This window comes from Lissotriton vulgaris, chromosome 7, assembly GCF_964263255.1.
Source record: "Lissotriton vulgaris chromosome 7, aLisVul1.2, whole genome shotgun sequence".
Lineage (NCBI taxonomy): Eukaryota > Metazoa > Chordata > Amphibia > Caudata > Salamandridae > Lissotriton > Lissotriton vulgaris.
Genome location: NC_141695.1, coordinates 1,386,494,823 through 1,386,512,928, shown reverse-complemented (window position 1 = coordinate 1,386,512,928; position 18,106 = coordinate 1,386,494,823). Strand labels below are relative to the sequence as shown.

The window sequence follows — 18,106 nt, the reverse complement described above, 5'->3', positions numbered from 1 at the left end:
CACTACAGATCGGCTCTGCCCCATCACTGCTTCAATTCCGCAAAATGATAAAAACCTGGTTGTTTAATCAGTAAACCTAGCCGCTTACATCCCGCGCTGAATCTGTAGCGCCAAGACGCCTAAGGGCATTTGTTTGCGCTTTATAAATTTCAAAAATAAATAAATAAATAAATAAACCCTACTACACTTGCAGACAGAGTCAAACTAACCGAATATCATGCAGAAGCTGAAAGGAAGGTTGCATTCCTAGGCAAAGAATTCCAAGCTCGCAGGTATGGAGAGGGCGACCGCCCGGGAAAAACCCTCCCAAACCTACTGAGGAAACCACATGCCTCCTCTTACATTACAGAGCTTTGCAACAAGACTGCAGGAAAGACCACATACCCCAGTGAGACGATCGCTAGACTTTCCGCTTATTATTCTCAATTATACACTGCTGGCGTGGCGACGCCTCGCAAACTCTTGGATCAATACTTTTACTCAATCAAGTGGTTGTGGCTCTGCGACAAACAATACCTAGACAAGCCATTCACCACTGAAGAGATAGGCATGGTAATTGCGGGCTTCCTGGGAGACAAGGCACTGGGCTCAGACAGGCTGACTCTGGCGTTCTATTAAGAATTTGCACCCCTTCTTATTCCTCACCCTGCCAAAATGTACAATGAATCAGTCACCTTTGACAGGTTCCCCCCCCACGCTCGGTGAGGCACTGATCACTCTCCTTCTAAAACCCGAAAAACCTGAGAGCTGCGACTCATATCACCCCCTTTCTCCGATAACTACAGATAACAAGATATATGCCTAACTACTCGCCAACCGGCTCCTCTCCCTTATGCCCCTAATTGCCCAGCCAGATCAGTCAGGGTTCATACCAGGTTGCGCCACATCGAATAACCTTAGTACCATCTTTTCTGTAATGCATCAGATTGATACCCCGTCTTGCCTGCGGTAGCCCTTTCTCTTCTAATTTCTTAACTGCCCGGGCTTCAGCCAGTACTTCATTCAGAAGACTAACCTACTCTATACACTGTCGTCGGCAGGCATTAAGATCATCGGGCAGGTCACAGACCCCATCACCATCACAAGGGTTACCAGACATGGCTGACCATTTCCTCCAATACTTTTCGCCATTGCCATGGAACCTCTCCTGGCGCGTCTACGTCAGCATCATACCCAAAGGGGCATCTGCTTCTCAACCCACAGCCTGGAAACCTCCATGTATGCAGACGACGTAACACTATACATTTGCGAGCCACAAGAGAATCTAGCTCCAATGACTAGAGAGGTGATACGATATGGTTGCTACTCTGGGGTGCAAATCAACTGGGGTAAATCCATCCTTTTCCCCCTCACCGACACGACGTCACCATTCCCCACTGAATAACCGTTCATTTGGGTACTGATCCCTCTAAGTATCTTGGCATATGGCCGAGCAGGGACTTAGAAGAGCTATGGGAATCAAATTTCAGCAAAGCTATATAGTGGCTTGAAACTAAAATACTTGCGTGGAGAAAGCTCCCACTCTCTCTGGCAGGCTGAATTTCGATCACCAAAATGATAGTGCTGCTCAAATGTATATATCTATTTTTAAATATCCTGATCCCACTTACCTCGCAATTTTTTAAGAGACTACGCTCTAACGTGATTACCTTGATTTGGGCTGGCCGCCAACTACGTATCGCATGCAACATCCTAGGCTTCCCTCCTCTTGTTGTGGTATGGGAGCACCAGACTCTATGCACTCTGCGCTCACCCAGCTTGTGCTGCACCCAACCTCCTTCAGCCACATGTGGCGGTTGAGACGGACATGGCCTCCCTGTGGCCATTACAAACAGCTCTGTTCTTGCCATTCAAAGCCCTTTGGGACGAAATTAACTCAGTGGAAAGTGCACGCTGGGCATGGGCTGGGATTCGCGAAAACACCCAGGGTAAGGACCTATACGCACCAGCGATGCATATTGCGAACAACCCCTCCTTCCCACCATTACAAACAACCAGAGTGGTACGCCGAGCCACGAACCTGGCCATACGAACGAACACTGGTCTTTACCCCAACAACAGCTTTCTTCCTCTCCCTGCGAGCGCAACTCCACTTGACAAGCTACTCTATTATCAAATTAGAGTGACTTACAAATACACTAACCCCACATTCCCAGATGCTCCTCGGCCAAATGCCGCACTGGAGTACATCACTCACCTACATCCCCGCAAAAACAAGTTACGAGGCTATATGCGCTCAATTTGGCGGCCTACCCTATTGACACTGAGATGCCAGTTGTGCATGGGCGGCAGACCTAACCGAAGGCCCTTCACCAACCCAGTGGCAATATTGCTGTAACCAAACAAAACGAATCTCTCCTAACTACCGGCTGCGACTCATTCATTTTAAATTGTTGCACCGGCTCTACCGCACCCCAACCACACTACACAAAATGGGTCTGTCTGAAAACACTAGATGCGCGCGCTGGCGACACCTGAAGCAATCTTCATGCATTTGGCCTGGGCATGTCCCAAAGTAGCAGACTACTGGCGGAAGGTATGCACAATAATTAGCGACATGGCTGCTGAACCCATTACAGCTGATCCACTCACCGGCCTGTTAGGCCACAAAGAGGTTACTGATGCCAATTGCAGACTGACCGCGATGCTACTGGTTTTGGCCAAGCACTGTGTAGAGATACACTGGGGCTGTAGATCGGCACCTCAATCCAGGCACTGGCTAGCGAATGCAGCATATTGCCAAACACACCTAAGCGAACACTGGGACCTGATGCCCGAGGCTAACAGACAGCACGACATCGGGTCCCTTGATCTCCTACCTCCACCGGACGACTAACTCTGAGGAATCTCCAAACCAGCCACCCACCCCCCGGACCCAGACTTCCAACGACGCCCCAGACAGGGTCAGCCCCTTATCACATGACTAGCCAATTTCACAAACGTCGTACCAGTCAGTAAAACCCCTTACTCACAAACCGACCGCTTGCCATGTTCCATGCTCTGTCTAACTGCCGTTGAAATGTCATCACCTGTCCTATTAAGATGTCAAGTAATACAACTAAATGCATAATTTGTACCATGCCTTAAGTTTATTAAAGATTGGAAATTAAAAACATTAAAGCATTGCCAATATCCTACAGTGCCCTCTTTTGCTAATGAAGTTGATATCTATTGCTCCTTTTTTTTGTTGTTTCGCAATCATCTACTTAATTTTTCTTCTGTGGACCAAGAGTAACAGATCACTGCAATACCGGTCTTCTTCAATTGTGTTTTCTCATTTTATTCCACATCGTACACACACTAAACTGACTTTTGTTGAACTAAGAAAGAAGGAGGACTTTTGAAAGTGTCAGTATTTACAGTCATAATGGAACATCTGTGTTGGGTGTGTGTTTGTAGTGGCCTTGCCTGCATATCTGAGTACTGCAGTTTCTGTTTCAGAGGTTATACTTATTCCCATTTTTGGTAGCTTTGAATATTACTCACCTGTGTCATTAATAAGATTAAAACTTTCAAACAATAAATCTTGGAAAATCTGGATTGTATAGCAATGCAGGGCCAAATGTTTCAGTGGGAATAGCTGAAATCCGTAGTATGAAAAAGGCAATTATTTTCTTCAAAATATAGTAAAATAATTTTAATGGGCAATTTTTTATTCGCCTAATTACGTTGGTCTGATAACGAATCTTAACAGTCCCTGTCCCAAGCATTCAGGAAGAACTTGTGGAAAGCTAACATTATGATCTGCCTTTTAAAAACTGCCCACACATTCCCAACGTGGAGAACCACACAGATTATCATCTTTTCCCACAAAATCATGGAGCCAAGTCCCTTTAAAAGCAAGCATTTTCAATGCAATAGTTCTCGCAATTGCGAGATTTTAAGCTGTTGTCATTGGAAATGATAATGCCTTTTATTCATGTGTTTTTCAAAGCAACACATATATAAAAGGCATTGTCATTTCTAATGCTCAAATTCTTGCAAATGCAAGACCACTTTAATGGTGGCTGCGCCCCTTTCTTTAGATGCTGCTCGCCGTATTCAGGGTACAGTGAGCAGCGTCTAAAGAAAGGGAGGCAGCCAAAGTGAAATTGAGTATGGGGCACTAGAAAGAAAGAAAGAAAGCTATTGTAGCGCGGCCGCTAAAGTGAAAGTGGTAGCACTGTAAATTAAATAAATAAAAAAGCATGGCCGCTAAAGTGAAAGCGATCAGCTGTAAATTAGATAAATAAATTAGCGCCGCCTCTAAAGTGAAAGAGGACCGCGCTGTAAATGAAAAAATTAAATAAGCGGGTCGCTAAAGTTAAAGCGGACCGTGCTGGAAATTAAAAAATACATGACTAGTAACAATATAAAAGGTGGTGGTGTGCTGCGATGTCGTGGGTGGAATAGGGAAGATCATTAACGAAATGAGTGCTCACCGACTAGATAAAGAAGTCCGTGTAACAACATAGATAAAAAGTCCAGTCATTATGGGAGGTTACAAATGCAGACAAGGCGGTACCATGGAGGAACAACTAAGCCTATTCACGAATGAAAAGCATCAATTTTCAATTTTGAAAGGACAGTAACGAGAATCAATTGAAAAGTTGGGTGGGAAAATGGGAGGAGCTTCTATGCCATACCTCAATACAGCATGCCTTGCAGAGCAGTGCATGCGCTGCCCAGGCTCGACCTAACAACTAGTCAATGACCTTGCTTGATTCACCCTAAACTAAAGACCTATCTATATCCAGAGCCACTGGAATTATGCAGCAATGGAAGATAAGATCAAGTTATGGGGCAGTGTTGAATAAATAATGCATCAACTAAAAAAAATACAGCAGATTATGTGGCCGTACAGTTTTACTCTTTTTCTATCTTGAGGCACAATACAATCTGGGCAAAATGCTCACTACATATGAACTAGTTTAACAAATGAATACTGCAATTAGTGACCAGTTCACGTTTGTAAAAAGTGTTGTGTATCTATGCTGTATCACTTGTGGTATTTTTATGATAATTAACGTTTAATCCGTTCAAGATATAAAAATCTTTTCGTTGAAATATGAAAATGGTGCTGCGTATCTGGGATTATTTGGCGATTTCTGTAAAAGCTATTTTTTGATAATGAACCTAAAATCCCGTTTCGGGGTCAGAATTTTATTTTTCCAGAGGCCTTGTGTATTTTCAACTGTTTGAGGATGGCTACTGCACAAGCTTTTGCCATGGCCTGAGGTTCATATGGCTATATAAATATTTTGCCTATGATACGGTATGATTTAGGTTCCGAGTACAGCAAACACTTTCTAAAATGCAGCACACAACTTCCTTAGTGTGGCAGAGAAACAATTTTACTGAACTTAGCCAATGCTATCATAGGTGTAAGCTTGCAACCCTCTTCACTCATAAAGTTAGCTTTGGTGTCACATGTGCAAGTCTGAAATTTCAGAAACAAAAAAAATAGCTGTCACTAGTGCAAGCCTGCAAAATCACCTCAGTAAGAAATGCCATTGTGAAACAGGTATGAACTTGAAATATCAATTCACAAAATAGACACGAGTGGGGCTCATGTCAATAAGGTGGTTGCAAAGTTGAGGTTACGGGCACTCACTTTTGGGGACTGAGGCCGACTTTTCCCATCATCTACCTTTGACGCACAGCCAGAGACAAAAAAGGTAGAAATTGGAGAAAGAAGACGTGCCTAGATTCCAAAATCATACTGAGACATTGTTAGGAATGCGCGTTACAAACACACTTAACAAAACGTAACATGTGTAAGTCTGCAGCTTTAGCAGTAAAGGAGGAATCTTTAAACTGACATAGGTGTGTGGGTGTGCACGAGCTGAGTAAAAAAACGGCGCGAGGACACTGGCATGACCATTGAACCCACAACCAAAACACAATGCAAGAGTGTTACTGCCACTAGAATGAATTTGGATACATCACTTTAATGGCAAATTTCACCTGTCACAGAACAATTACATTGTGTCTCTCATGGGATTGTTTCATTTCAACTTAGTGTGTCACCGAGGTGGAGGCTACAGGCCACTCGATGCTCTGAAAAGCTGCTGCATCTTGAGTTACATGCACACACCCACACACATTGTTTGTCAACAGTACAAGGAAACATAAGTTTTGGTCGGAGTACGACTCTGCTGCAACTCCTTACTCAGGTGAACAAAACAGAGCTGGAAACGCAAGGAGCCTGGAAAGACGGTGGTGTGTGTGACCTGTGCACAAATAGACTTTAACTTTCATGTTATTGCGTATTTCAGACTAAACCACCGAACAAAAAAGACGGAGGAGGAGGAGGTGTGTGTGTGTATGTGTGGGTGTGTGTGCGTGTGTGTGTGTATATATACAGAAAGGTAAGCAAGTCTTATCTTTGGTGTGAATACGGATTTATAATATATATATTTTATTTTTTGCAATGTTCAATGTTTAAAAAGAGAATTGTATCTATAAGAACTCGGGGTAATCTGTTTCATTGTAAATTGTAAATCCAAGCAGCTGTCTACGGTGATTAACAGAATTGTGTGATCATCTCCTTCCAGGAGATTGTTTCCAGTGCTTGGTGTTTCTGTGATATTCTAATGCAGTCTTGGGTCATTCTTGCTGCACAATATGTTGGGCCCAAAGCAACTACGGTTTGGCCCAAGTACTTTCACTATTTAATAACAATAATCTATTGTTTGTTAGTAGACTGCATGTCTTGTGTCAGTAACGATTAGTAATTTATTTGAATACATGTTCTTTAATAACACCAACTATGTTATTAGTTCACGAGGTTTTATTTAAAAAACAAATAATTTTAGTCTGTCAGGTTGAATGGATATACTCACGTTTTAAATGAAACAAGAAAATCACTTTCCAATAATAATTAATTTTGTAAATGATAAGTGCGGTTAACTGTTGGAACTATAAATGCAATAACATTTTGAATTAACAAAAGCAACAAACAAAGAGAAATACAATTCCAGAGAGAAAACGAATGTTCTTAATCACGAGGTGCAGTACACGCACAGCACTCTAATCTTACGCTTACGTGCGTAACAGCTGCACTGCACTGGCCTTGCCTTGAGTTCTGACAGACAAGGAGGTGGGCTGCAAGAGAACCGGGTTAATTCAGGTAACAGACTTCTTACCCGTGAGGTGTAGTAGAGTCGCAGCAGAGGGTTCCCAGATAGGTCAATTTTCTTGTGACTGTCACTGCCTCTCAGGGTGGAGCTGGGAGAAAAAGAATAATGAAAGAGTTGGGGAGAGAAAATGTTGCTTTACCTCATGGATAACGTTCTTGGTCGGGGGCATTACCTTGGGGACACTGCAGAAATGAAAATGAACTGCAATCTGTTATCGTCCTGCTTTGCTCAAACTCTGCCCCTACCAACTGCCCTCTTAGTAGCGCAAGCCTTCACACCCACAGCTCTTTGACACAAGCGTCATTTCTTTAACCCACGAAGTCCGCCAAAGCGTCCTCAAAATCCTTTGTCCTTTTCAATCACTCCATGCTCAGTTAGCTGCCTTGTGCCCCTTCGCCATCTTTACCTTTGCTCTGCGCTTGTTCTTTATTTACATATATGTTCTCCTCATACCTCTCATCCAAACATTACCGTCTGTTCCATTCTCAAAAGTTCTGCCCAACATACTTCCATTCCGGCTCCATTACCCGTTACACATGCCATACCCATGTCCCACCCCATCACACCTCAAGCTCCACTTGGATTCACTCAAGAACGGCTACACACCCAAATGATACCCAAGCACAAGTAATCCCGCGAATTGAATACGGCAGCATCGCCCTCTGCGGTCTTCCGTTAACCACTACTGCACCCCTAAGGGTTTCTCTAAATGCTGCAGCGAGACTCATCACTGGGTCAAAAAAACACTCGCATATCTCCCCTGACTTGAAATCCTTGAACTGGCTGCCTTTTGAAGCCAGAATACATCTGAAAATCGCCTGCATGACACACAAGGCTGTACACCTGAGCTCTCCCGGATACCTCACCCAGAAGCTGTCAATCTCTGGCAGCTCTAGAAACACTAGAGGCACAAACAATCTTCTGCTAAAACCTAGAAGATTCCGGAAGGAAAAAACTTATAAACGCTCTTTCTCAGGAATGGCACCCAGGATCTGGAACTCACTCCCTCCTGAAACCAGGCTCATCTCCTCCATCACACTTTTTAAGAATGAAGTAAAAGCTATTCTCATGGCCAAATACACTTGACCTATCAACGTGATCCGTAAAGACTCTGCACCGATACCTACGACTATGTGTTTTACCTGTATTATTGACTTACCTGACTATCTATGCACACATCTATCTGTAATATTTGCATTATTGATGTACCTGTTTTACTTTACTCTCTAATAACCTGCTTTTCACTCTCTTGTTGGTATTCCCTGCTTTGTAAAGCGCTCTGATATCTGCAAAGATCTTGTTCGCGCTATATAAAACTTTCAAAATAAATAAATAGAGCCACCCGAGATCTGGTTCTCATCCAGGCACTGCCCCACAATAACGTTTGCCCCTTTCATTGAAGGGCCTCGCACCCAAACCCCTAATGGCACCAGACTCACGCGCGTTTGCTTTCCCTAAAGCTTATCTCACTGTTTTTAACCAAATTCTGACCTCTCCTTAACCCTCCCACCTCACCTGTGCAGGTGCAGCCAGTGGCTGGCCACGTCGATGGTCATGCTGAGCTGGAATAGGATGGTGTAGGAGGGGTACAGCAGGGACAGGTTGACTAGGAGGCACATGGTGGCACAACGGTCCGTCAGCATGTCAAGCATGGCGCCAAACTTTGTGCCTGTGGAGAGAACAGATGCTTGTTAATGTCACCTGTAGTCGGCTCCTTCCTCTCCCTCTGAACCATTGGCACAAAGAGGTGACAGTACACTTCCGCTGCTGCCTCTCTCTTCCCTCAGGCAGATGGTAAAGTGGCTGCCTCCTCTAATGAAAGGGCAGTAATGTCCAACTCCTGGTTGGGCAAGTAAGATGATGCGAGGTTCGGACTCCCTGAGACAAGTGCTCGAGTCTGAAATGAGTGTCAAAGTAAACGATTTGCTGTGTTTGCCCATTCATATCTTCTGATGCCCCAGAGCCATCTACGTTTAACTGCCAACAAGTGACCCTCGAGAAAAGGGTACAGCCGGGAGGTGTATCTGATGCATGACAAACAATGTGTGGCACACCAATTCTAGCACCCAGTGGTCATAACAAGGTTGAAGACATGCAATTTAAGGCGGATAAAAAAGCAGGTGTTGGTCATTTGCTTTCCGGCATAAGGAGCAGATGGTGCAGACAACGAAAAGCAAAATATCATTGCCACCCGAGGTTCTTGATATACAGTAAAAGTCCCAATACCCAAATAGCAGGTGGATAAATTACAATGTTTGCATACATACTCAATTAATTTTACATGTCCTTTCTTTACCAAGCTCTGCTCGATGCCTTGTTTTAAAGACGAGTATCTAACATAAGTACAAGAGTTCGTGATCCATATAATATTTTCAAGAGCTCCACCTATTCACGAATTTAAATAAACTTAATCTACATAAAACTCTGACCTCGTAGTTATCTAGAAAATCTGGCATGGATCTGGCCTTTATGAGCATATGTGGACACTCCTTCTAAAGTAAGCCAATCGATTGTCTTCACCAGTCAGCTCACTTTGGGGTGGTCTGATTATCCAGATGGGCCACTGGTCATTCTGCCTTCAGAGATCCTGGATACGAAAACATGTGCATCTACTCATTTTTATTTAGCCTACCATGGAAGCATCACCAACAAATTCAAGAATGGCGAGGGCCCCACCTTCTAGTTTTTTGGCCCATGCTTTCCAGACCGGATGCTAAGCCACTGTAAAGAATGGGCAAGAACAATCTGCTGCACCTGTGGACTAGAACAACGGTAAGGCGAAATTCAACTTTAACCATGGCATTTGTATCTTTATCTGATTATAAGTATTGCTCTCCATCAATAATGGCTGTGCTCGTTCCAACAGCCCTCTTCCAGGTACAGTCTGAGGAATCATAGAGAGCATTGAAATAAAGCACCTGTTCAAACTCATAAACCAGGCTTGTGGAAAATATAAATAAAGGGGAAATAGTTATTGAGTGCCACCCATATCAAGTGGAATTTGACAGAAATTGAGTTTTAGATTTTGCAGTTTCCTTTTCTACATATTTATTTTTAATATTCTGCTTTCCAAACCATATCTTCATTCTAATCAAGAGATCCCAATTTAACAATTATTTCTTGAAAAGTATTTATTCGAAATAAGCAGAGGCAATGCTCGTAGATCTGGTGCATAACTAGAAGGGCCTGGATGTTTCTGCCCATGCACTCCCTCATCCATCCATTCACTTAGTCACTTACTCATCATTTTCCATACAGTCAGTCAATTATCTTTTAAATATGCAACTATTCATCCACCAATTGTCTCATATGTTTACACTTACCCTCTCGTCCATTTACATTACAACAAATACAAACTTAAACATCAATGATAAATCACTTTTAGCCAGTCTTTTTGGCTTTGCGACTATCCTGTGATAGGAGAGGGGGACATTGGCGGGATGGGTGGGCAGGGGGGTGAGAGTTCAGCAGTATTATTAGACTGTTATTATGTGAGAAGTGTGAAACCACAGTTGTTTGCATAGTACAGCTTCTCTCCGGGGTATAAAAGTGGTGTCTTTAGTTTGTGACTGCTACTGAAAGAAAGCTGATAGCAGGGTGATACTGCTAGCCTAAGGGGTCTGCGAGAGTTGGTGAAAGGCGAAGAAGTGTTGTCTGTAGAGTGAGACTGCTCGTCTGTGAATGTTATGAGCAGTTTTGGTAGTGTGAGACTGGTTCCCTGCGAAGACCAGGGAGTGCGGTCAGTAGTGTATGCCTGCTAGACTGTGAAGGGTGTGAGCGTGTTTCCGATAACTTGTGAAGCTTTTGTGTGAAGGGCTTTACAGCACTGCTAGTAGCAGGAGGCTGCTAGTCTGTGAGGGTTATGGCAGTGATGTTGGTAGCATGAGACTGCTACTCAGTGAGGGGGTGTGACCGTTGTCAATAGTGAGACAGCTAGTGGGTACTTTTAATAGGGTAAAAATTCTAGCCTGCTAGCCTTATGGGTGGGAGAACGGTGTTAGTTTGAGTGAGACTGCTGCTCTGTGAAGAGTTTCAGACTGCTGTTCTTTGTGGGTAGGTGTTCTGTTAGGGGTGTAAGAACGTTTTTGGTAGCATATGTGACCCCTGGTCTAGAGGGATTCAAGTGGATTTGATAGTGTGAGCTTAAGATAGTGTTAGGTGTGTGAGTTGTGAGTACTGCAGTGTATTATATGGTACCTGTGTTCAATCTTACTGAGTAATACACTCACAAACTGTCTTGGGGCCAGTAGGGGCTCGTATTCAAAACCATAAGCTGAACCCTGGGTAGTTGTGGCTTTTAGGAGTAAGGCTTAAACAAGGGAAGCAGTGTAAAGCAGTTAGAAGCACCAAACATCAAAAGAAAGTCACACAACACAGAAGAACTCCGACATCAATTTATCAAAATAGATTACTTTTTTATACACGAAGATGACCAAAACCAACAGAAGGGTTCTGGAGGTAGATTTTTAAAGAAAATGTAAATCTCAGATTTTTAGTCCAGAGCACAAGCAAGCACTTGTAACCATAAAGTTTGAAAACTTTTTAAAAGTTTGGAAGAGTTTGTTTGACTACTCTGGCCTGAATTGGGAGGCCGATTCCGGGAGGGAGAAGGTCAGGGGGTTCTCCAGTCCAGTTCCACACTTTACAGCAAGACCACCGTACACTTCAATCGAATAGCCTTGATGCTGGTGATTCGGGATGCTTAAGGACGCTCTGGGTGCTGAACAGTCGACCAGGGTGTCCTTGCAGTTATTCCTTTGTCTACAGATAAGGTGGGCCAACTTTGCCCTCAAGGATCAGTGTCCCTCGAAATCCTATTTGAGCTAGTAGAAAGCCATTTCCAGCTGGGGTACCGATCTCTGTAAATACAGCAGGTCCAGTGGTTTTCTTTGGTGAAGGGTGGTGTCAATCTTAAGCGACCAATCTGGACTCACACAACACTCCAGGGTCCAGTAGACTTGGTGCAAATTTTGACAGTTGACGATCGGTCTCTTGTGTTGCCCAACGGCGCTCAGGGGCAATTTGAGGAATGTGGCTACTGACTTGCCAGAGTGGGTTACTTCGGCTTTGATGCCCTGGTGCTGGTTCCAAGGGGTAAGCCGAATGACATTTGGAGTCATTTCTTTGGTCTGAAGCTCGGGAGCGACTTGTTCGTCAGCCAGGAGCCGCAGGCACAGTCCTCTCTTTGCTAGCCCATGGTGCAGCAGTTGGTGCAGTCTGTCTTGGCAGGTCCAGGAGTCAGCAGGACAGTCCTTTTTCGATCCTTTCTCCAATTCTGATCTGAGGTTCAGGGTGCCATGGGTGCCATATTTATGCCCAGAAAGTGCCCTGGAGGATGATGTGGCGACTAACCAATGGGCTACCAGGATCCCTCCCGCCTTGTGGCGACCTCTGGATATTTGGGCATCTTGCAATAACTGAATGCACAATTCTGCCCACTCTCAAGATGTCTGAACCATTGCTTCACTGTTAGGAGCTTGGTAAGCCACCCTAGAGGTGTGGCTAAATGTGGGCTACATGCCCATTGGAAAACTGGTTTGGCCACTGGAATCCCCTCTCTGCTCCTGTCGCCAGCCAGTCTATCTGAACAAAGGGGAAGCACTACATGAGTGTGATTGCCATTTTCCCACCAAAGGCGGCTTCAACTTTTTGGGCTAACACCCTCAGTGGCTTCCTGCAAGGGGGAGGTAACACCCCTCCCTCTGTATCAGGCCTTTATTTCCCCTGAGTTTGAGAATCATTTACACTACTTCCCAGGAGGGGAGAAGGCTCTATGTTGGCTAGCATCTGTGTTAGGCCACTGGACAAACTGGGCAACAGAGTGCCCACTTCTTAAAAGTTGCCTTTCCTTAAAAATAACATTAAATTCGACTTTGCCATCAGGTCGGGTTTAATGCCATGATTAATTTGATACCTTGAAGTACTCATTTTCATAGACCCATTAAGAAGTGATCCGGACTGAGAGGTCAGCTGGTAACTCTGTGTTGGCCAATGGGGCTACTAATTTTTGCACAGTAAAAATGAGATTTTGAAAGTTTTGTTGTTAGGACATATTAAAAGTGTATATCCTACTTAAAAATATACATGTCTCCGCCTTAGGGCTCCTTGGGCCATTCTTATTGGAGACATATATTGTTGAGGGAAGTGGAGCTATGCCATTGGTTTAAATTTTCAAAGCTGAACTAGCAGGTTTAAAACTGCTTTTCCAGGATGCAGTGGCAGGCTGGGAGCCATTTTGTACATTGTCACATACACGGTGACACAATCAGTGCTGCGGCCCTGGGTGGGCACCTAAACGTACATGACCTGGGTACCCTTGGTACCATATACTAGGGACTTAGAACTAAGTCAGCTTATGTCAATTGGGGGTAGCCAAATAAACATACATTTGTCATAGGTTAGAACACTGGCACTGAGGCCTGGTTAGCAGGCCTCAGTGCACTCTTATAGTAAAGTATATCTTTATTTGCCACATTTATGAAGCATAAAAGTTTAAAAAGAAAATATACAGTACATAAACTAATAATAATAATCTATCAAGGTACAATTATAAACCTATCCAGCATACAGAAGAGTTACAATGGTGCACATTTCCTAAATTTTAATAGTTGCCATATAAAAGAAGCATGCATACAAACTTTTATGCTTCAGAAATGTGGTGTATAAAGATATACACTCAGAGTTGAAAAACCAGCATCATCAGTCCAAAGCCATGGGTGTGAGTTTGCAGAAAGAGGCATTTCCTTACATGAGTGCGATCAGTAATGACAGACTGCTACTCAATCAGGGTCTCCTGGTGACAAGGCATCAGATACAATAATGATAAGTCAAGAAGATGGAGAATGCTGAACTCAAAAGCGCTATCAGTACAAAGGAGATTGCTGAGAGGTTAGCTTCACACTACCGTCGTTCACTCAGTTGTAGAAGAAATACATACCAGAAAACCATTTCGCCATGACAACGGATAATGCTCTACTGACATGATTGTGGAGAATAAAAAGAAACCACAAATATGCATAATCTAATGGTTACCAAGGTAATACATAAATGCATATCACCATGATACCTACTGAATAAATCAGAAATGCTGAACAGGGGTGCACTGGCATAGGGAGCAACTATGCAATGAAAACTAATTATAAGTGAATGCCTTCTAAATGAGGATGAGTGCTATGTTCGTGAAAACAAAGAATGCTAGGCTCTGTTCTGAGCTATCGATATGTTACACAGGCTGTCATTAACTTCCCAATATACCAGAACAATTATTTTTTCTAACAAAACAAAATGCTCTTATTGTCCTGCTGAGATAAAACTACAAGGTCTCCAAGGAGACGTGTGAGTCCTGCCTGGATAGTAGAACTAGTAGAAACTGCCCACACATGGTTCGACAACATGAGAGGAATGCCCAGAAAGCTTTAACAAAGTAATAGAAACAAATACACTCTGTGCTCGTTGTCCTAGTATTACGTTTCCAGTTATGCAAGTGCAGGCCTGAAGACAGTGTGCACCACAGAGCACCTCACAGGACCACAGATAAAAAGAACAAGCATTGGCAATGCCAATAGGCCTGTCTTTTAAGGAATGTTGCTGCTCCCAGAGAAAGACAACCACCATAAACTAAGAAACAGCTACTGCAATACCATGTCACGTGTGCCCCTGAAAGTTCACTCTCAGCCAGCAGTATAAATAACCAAAATGATCACTGCTGTGTAGAGGGAAGCACTTTTTTTGTGGAAGCACACCACGTCTGCCCAATCAAAACGTGTACTCCTGGCTTTCAACATGTGGGCGGAGCCAAAGCCCCTCTAGCGATGTTCAGATCATTTTCTGGTGATAGATGTATTGTCAAGTCGGAACATAAAAAAAGTTTCATTTTGTCCGCATAGTTAAAAGAACGAGGAAGCTTTAAAACAACTTTTGTAAAAGCTATTTTGGAGCTCAGTGGCTCTTTCTATCAGCAATGAACAATGCGCTCTGTCCAATTGGCCGCAGGGATTGCAGCTACACTGATTGTGTGCAGGAAAGATGCCTCTCGACAGCAGAGTGAGCCAGGCCGTGCAGCTCCGTTACCTAGCCCAACGAGCAAAAATATTAATAATAATTTTTAAAAGGTGTAAATATTTCTTGGTCTGAAAAAACACACAATATAATCCCATACGCTGGAAGAAGCAACTTTGTAAAAGGACAAAATGCCGTCACTCACAGTAAAGTTATCCAATTGTTGGTGAAGGCTGGCTGAAAGCGCCTCCAAGTATAAGATGCATATATATATATATAAATATATATATGCACTGAAAAAAACCAATGGATAAAATAATGTTATAGTTAGGTAAATATGCCAGTGACAACATTAACATTTTGAATAAAAAAAACACAAAAATCCACCATTTAGATTTGCAGAGCTAACTATAACTTTAGACCCGCCATGCTGTTTATGAGCTCATGTAATACATCACTCATAACATGTTCTATGACATCATTTATGACACCTTCCACCACCTTTTTTCCACACACCTTAGCGCGTGTGTAGGAGAATTAAACACGTGGCCTTTCATTTTGCCACTCACTCACCCTGGTCCTGAAGAAAGTCCCGCCCAGACTCTACAGGGACTGAAACATGTAGACCGTTATTAAGTCAACTTAGTAATCATAATTTTTTTACTACTAGTTGCAACACATAGTTTTTAATTGACACCCTGGGCTGCCACTAATAAATTACCTGGCAAGGATTCCCAGAGGTGCATTTTAACATTCACTTTTCATTCACCTCACACTATTGCACGACACCTGCTCCGCTGTAGTCAGGCGTTGAAGCACAACCAGGCGGCATTCGGCTGCCTGGTTGGACCCCGATGATGAAGCATGACACCAACCAGGTTGGTGTGTGAGGGGTTTTTAAACAAAGACTGCTTGTGCCCAGCTAACACAGCTGCATTTACAGGTGACATGGAATACTAACTAGATTCCATCACTCTAACACAGTGGGCCAGTCCTCGTTGTTTATTTGATTATACCTCAGGGGTAGGGACTCGCCCCCAATAAAAACCCTTGCTCTCCATTTTGTTTATCCCCATCTTAAATAACATCCCTGATGACATCGCTGATTACATCATCTAATGAATGTGTTACTTGTTTTATAGTTTACAAAGTGGTGGGTAACTACCATTTTAGTTTTCCACATAATTTTGTACAGCCTGTGTCAAGCTGGAGTGTGTAGGTTTTTACAAAACGCATGTGCTCTTAATGCATCATAGAGGTGTAGAGGTATTGAACACGTTATAAATCTTTGTATTGCAGAGTAACTGTGTGCAGGTGACAGTTGATGGCATGTGTCCAGCATGTTCCACACAGGTTTTTGGGGACTGCAGAAAAAGTTTCCAACAGGGCAAAGATTCTACATACTAAGTACTGTAAGCAGCCTTGACTTAACAGAATCGTCCCAGCAAAAAAATCTACATAACATAGAAGACAGTCGGCCCCAGGTACTTACCTATGTACATGTGATTGTTTTGCTCCAGATGTTAAAGGTTTCACCACAGTATGAATGCTGGAGGTAGTACGATCCTTAGCACCTTCAGACCTAGGCTATTTTGAGTGATTAGTCGCTCTCTGGACACGTTTTGAATAGCGTGTACACTGTTCTTAGTAGATACTTTTTAATACTCTGCGGTGTATTTCTCATGATAGTTTAACTGTCTCCAAACAATGTGGTAGGTAGAGTAAACTCTCTCTATAGAGTAAACAGTGTTAACTGTACCTACAGTACTACTCCTATCCACTTAATTCCTCAATGTAGGTTCAGTGACTATGAGGGGTTTGATACAGGTAAAGACTGTCTGCAGTAGGGCATTAGTTATGTAACAGGCATTGAGTATCTGGAGGAACTTGACTTTCCCTGAATAGTTGTATACAGAAAAAACGCTGTGTGCAGTACAGGTTACCCTTTTATCTGTGGTTCATAGTCAACATGAAGTCGGCTACCCGTGAAGTCTATGTTATAGGTTCAATGTTGCAAATAACACAAGCTTGTTTCACCTATAGGGGTTGTATGTATGATAGCAGCTTCACATTATTCTGTGCTATTTTGCACTTACATCCATAGCTCTAATGCCGTACCGGTTTACAAAGCAATGCGTACAAGTGAAGCTTACATGATGTCATAAGTGATGTCATCAATGATGTATTTTGAGATGTCATCAGTTTTGTCATAAATTACGTCATAGAACAGATCATGAGTGATGTGATATGTGAGGTCATATGCAGTGTATGGCGAGGGCACAAGTTATTGTTAGCTCTGCTAACTATAAATAGTAAATTTCTGTGGGTTTTTTCCTTAGTTTAAAACATTAATGTTGTCACAGACATATTCATCTAACTATAACGTTACTGTAATCTCTGCTTTTTCAGTAAATTCTTTTTTTTTTAACAAAGTAATATTTTATTACCATACGTAAAGCCAACCCCGGGTTGTCCGCAAGGCCAGGTCTGAGGCCAGGCCCTGGGGCCAACACACCCAGAGGAAGCCAACCTCACGCTGAACACGGCCTTTCATCACATACGGCATGGGGTGGCCACAGGGCCTGGTAGCTACAGAGAGGCAGCCAAACCCACGCCGTGCACGGCCTTTACTTGTGGTGATAGCTGCAGGGCCTGTGTTGCAGCCAGGCCCTGCTTCCAACTCCCTGCATTCAGTCAACCCCATGCTGCGCACAAGCCTGGGCCCTGTACAGCAGGTGGTTGGACACAGGGCTTGGCCTGCTGCCACGCCCTGTTGCCAAACCCCCAGCAGGCTGCAAACCCCACACTGTGCACAGCCTTTGGCATACACAGCATAATGTTGGCTTTCAGGCCCTGGAGACCCCATCTCCCGGAGCCTAAACATATATATTAGGACGTGCAGTCCATCCCAAAGTCTTATTAGGGATGTGGGAGGAGGGCCATGTAGCCCCACTCCACAAGCCATCTTGGGCCTTGGAGTTTAGCCC

General features: G+C 43.5%; 1 protein-coding gene across 2 annotated transcripts in view; it reads right to left on the bottom strand.

The window, feature by feature from the left end:
* The window catches only part of CDIPT (CDP-diacylglycerol--inositol 3-phosphatidyltransferase), a 104,958-nt gene that overhangs the window by 22,679 nt on the left and 64,173 nt on the right, over nucleotides 1–18,106 (bottom strand). For both annotated transcript variants that reach the window (XM_086932117.1, XM_086932118.1), the window contains exons 3-4: nucleotides 8,637–8,790; nucleotides 7,128–7,209 (exon numbers count right to left, since the gene is read on the bottom strand). In XM_086932117.1, coding sequence (XP_086788243.1) covers nucleotides 7,128–7,209; nucleotides 8,637–8,790 — 236 coding nt within the window. The remainder of the gene's footprint in view (nucleotides 1–7,127; nucleotides 7,210–8,636; nucleotides 8,791–18,106) is intronic.